This window comes from Contarinia nasturtii, unplaced genomic scaffold (assembly GCF_009176525.2).
Source record: "Contarinia nasturtii isolate CC-2019 unplaced genomic scaffold, AAFC_CNas_1.1 Cnas_scaffold_574, whole genome shotgun sequence".
In the NCBI taxonomy this organism is placed as follows: domain Eukaryota; kingdom Metazoa; phylum Arthropoda; class Insecta; order Diptera; family Cecidomyiidae; genus Contarinia; species Contarinia nasturtii.
Genome location: NW_022197925.1, coordinates 548 through 3,989, shown reverse-complemented (window position 1 = coordinate 3,989; position 3,442 = coordinate 548). Strand labels below are relative to the sequence as shown.

The 3,442-nt window shown below is 32.7% G+C and overlaps 1 protein-coding gene across 1 annotated transcript; it reads left to right on the top strand.

The window, feature by feature from the left end:
* The first annotated feature begins 180 nt into the window (after positions 1 to 180).
* Positions 181 to 2,172, top strand: LOC116339973 (DExH-box ATP-dependent RNA helicase DExH1-like). The gene is made up of 5 exons (XM_031766064.1): positions 181 to 413; positions 517 to 965; positions 1,035 to 1,257; positions 1,332 to 1,680; positions 1,751 to 2,172. The coding sequence occupies exons 2-4, from the start codon at positions 584 to 586 to the stop codon at positions 1,645 to 1,647; spliced, it is 921 nt and encodes a 306-aa protein (XP_031621924.1). The 5' UTR covers positions 181 to 413; positions 517 to 583; the 3' UTR covers positions 1,648 to 1,680; positions 1,751 to 2,172.
* Positions 2,173 to 3,442: the final 1,270 nt, after the last annotated feature.

The following is a 3,442-nucleotide window of genomic DNA, read 5'->3' as shown; positions in this document are numbered from 1 at the left end:
CAACTCCTACTTACATTTGACTTTTTGACAAAAGCTCTACCACTGGCGCCATCTCTATACACGAAATCCAAGTAATAGAACTTTTCAAGTTACGAAATAATCGCACATCGAATTGCGTTTCTTAAAAAATTGTTTGTAAACACTTTACTTGATTTTTCATAATTTAAAAAAACCTAAATAATATAATAAAAATATAGAATTTTTTTATATAGATAAATAAAATTTAATTTAGAATTAAAACATAATATATCATATGAATTGTGTATAGAATAGTGTGATTACATTGATATCTCTACAATGTACGTATTACGTATTGGAAAATCTCCAACATATATAGCGTACAAGTGAATAGAGCGAAATGTCAAAATTGTTTTACTGTTTGTAGTTTAATGTTGCGACGGAAAAAAATAATGGTAAGTATTATTATTATGTGTGATTGTTACAAAGCATTTTATTGAATTTTATTGGTTTTAATCGTTCATGTTTTTTTTTTGTGTATTAAACCGACTAAATCAGCCTTACTTTTGCAAAGATTGCAACGATATCGTTCAAATATGCAACAAAATTGAATCGATGTGCAAGAATGATCGGAAAAGACACGGGCGCATCTACACTCATAATATCCCTCGCTAATGAAGCGTTACAATTTGCTGAAAACACCGAAGACGCCGAAGCCTTAAATCCTGGTCGAGATTTATTGGATTTAGTCGAAATGTTGACGTCTAATCAGTCTATTGCGTTTGAAAATGTTTTGAATCAAACCGATCAAACCGCAGTTAATGCGAAAATCAAAGTTGATTTCAATTTCCAAAAGAACATATTAAGCGCCATTCCACCGATCCCACCTAAAAATAATGACGAAAGGCATCAACAGACAAGAGAGAATTTACCGATTTTCAAATCCCGTCATCAAATTATCGACACTATCAATCGAAATCAAGTGGTCGTTATATCAAGTCAAACAGGTTAGAATGTCTGCCATTTTCATTTTTTTATTGAGATTTTTTTTTTGATTTTCGTATGGATCTCAATAGGTTCGGGCAAAACCACTCAAATACCTCAGTATATCATGGAGGATTCTTTATTGCGCCAACAAAATTGTCGAATATATTGTACACAACCTCGTCGATTAGCCGCTACTTCAATCGCAAAAAGAGTTGCGCTAGAACGAGGAGAAGATATTGGACACTCAATCGGATACCAAATTCGTATGGAAAGTTGTATTTCTCCGATTACCAATTTGATCTATACGACAAGGTGATTGAATTCAAGTTGTATAGTTAAACTAGTAGCAAATTTGATAGAAATTCTAACAATTTAACTTTTTTCAGTGGATATTTATTGCGATATTTAATCGGATCGAAGAAACTTGTGTTCAAAAGTATCACACACTTGATATTGGACGAGGTTCATGAAAGGGAAAAAGTAACCGATTTCTTGATGATTTTTATTCGTGATGTTCTCAAATCAAATCCACACATGAAAGTCATCTTAATGTCTGCCACTCTTGACTCGGACATATTTTGTCAATACTTTGGCAATTGTCCAGTGATTAATGTTCCTGGCAACGTCAAATTGAAACCATGCACCTCGGTGAAGTTCTCATCAAGACCGGATACAAAACCAAAGAAATGGCTTCCTACATGATCAATGTTCCCGTACCAAATGTTATTGATGATGGTAAGTGTAACAACGACAACAAACCTTATAATTAGCGCTATAATAGCGAATTGATTTATGTATTTTTTAGAAATTGTGCAAAGTACACCAGCCACACCAGCTGGAGAATGGCCACAAACGCCACAATTACTTCAGCACGCATATTATATGACGTTTGGCCGACGTAATCAAATTGATCATGAGTTGTTATACCATGTCATTCATCATATTCACATGGACCAACCACTTGATGGTAGTATATTGGTATTTTTACCTGGATATGACGACATCATTGTACAAAAGGAAAAAATTGATTCATTTTGCCGGTCAATAAGAATTTGTAAACATTAATTAATATCATTTTTTTTTTAAAGATTGAAACGCAAACATACTGAACATACTGCGAATGTTTTAAATTAGTGTTTTCGGAAAACAACAAACTTATCGATTTAATGTAATGATAGTTGAAATTCAGTGTATTTAAGCCAAATTTCTATTTATTAGAAAATAGTAAGGAAGAATGTATGTATTACAAAATAGTTGTAAGAAAAATAAAAAGGAAACTTATTGGTAAACAATGTTTTTTTTTTTAGTTTTGTTTGTTTTAGAATACAAAGAAAAAGTCGAATTTTAATCGCAAATTTGCGTTAATCGTTGTTAGATTCTACATCGCCATTGTATCCGTTAACAGAACAGTCAGAACGTAGCTCAATATCCTTTTCAAATGTATCAGATCCATAAGATCCAATCGATTCTACAGCAACATTGTGGTAACGCGATAAATCAACCAAAGGTGCCCGGTTATAAATTGGATTGTTTGAATCCCAACTATTCGAACTCAGCGAACTCAGCACATCATTTTCATCTAATTCAATACGATAACGCGATAAATCAACCAAAGGTGCACGATTATAAGTTGGATTGTTTGAATCCCAGCTACTTTCGCCTAATAGATTGGAATACACAGAATGTATGTGTGGCCGTGGTGGTATCAGTGTTGCAAACAATGAGCCTGTCTCAACTAATAGTCTGAATGCTATATACCGAACTTGATGCATTGTTGATGTTAAATATTACGGTCGGTCTCACATAAATTATGCTTCAATTGAACTTTGCATGAATTTTTTTTTCATTTTTTGCTCATGGCAAAGCGAAAAAAAACTCTAATGCTTCGTCAATTGATGAATATTTATCTATTCTCTGTATGCTCTCTTTTTGGGTACTTATTCAACGTCATAGCGCCAGTGTGTTTCATTTTCGGTACATAATATCCAATGTATCTACGTGAATCATAAATCATTTAAGTGTCTATGTGCTGAGAGATTTCGTTTGCAAAAAAAAGTGGGAAAACAACAATTGAGGTCAAAAATATGATTCGCACAAATCACGAAAAGTGGCTGCTTGAACAAAATTGATGAATGAAGGGTTTCATTATTGTTTTCCAGCGTAAAAATTCCATATTTGGCTGTTTTGTTACATAATTGATTCGATTTGCATTTGATTGGCCCCTATTTTTTATGATCTCAATTAAAATTTATGAATTATTTATTGCATGTGTTTTGAGTGCAAAAATGTTTTTCTTATGAAATATGTAATTGTTGATCATACACTTTTCGATTTAATCATTCACTTTCATCTAACGCAAGCCAACACAATTGACCATTGTTTACTGTAAATATATAATTCAATGAAAACCCCGCAGTTCTTTTGATGGCATAATCAAATCGAATCGATTCTCAATTTTTCATTCGACACACTCTCATACACATGACATTCAGATTAA

Coding starts and splice junctions, on each gene's coding strand:
- LOC116339973 (XM_031766064.1), top strand. CDS start 584: ATGATCGGAAAAGACACGGGCGCATCTACACTCATAATATCCCTCGCT. Junction 966..1,034: donor CGTTATATCAAGTCAAACAG/GTTAGAATGTCT, acceptor GGATCTCAATAG/GTTCGGGCAAAACCACTCAA. Junction 1,258..1,331: donor AATTTGATCTATACGACAAG/GTGATTGAATTC, acceptor AACTTTTTTCAG/TGGATATTTATTGCGATATT.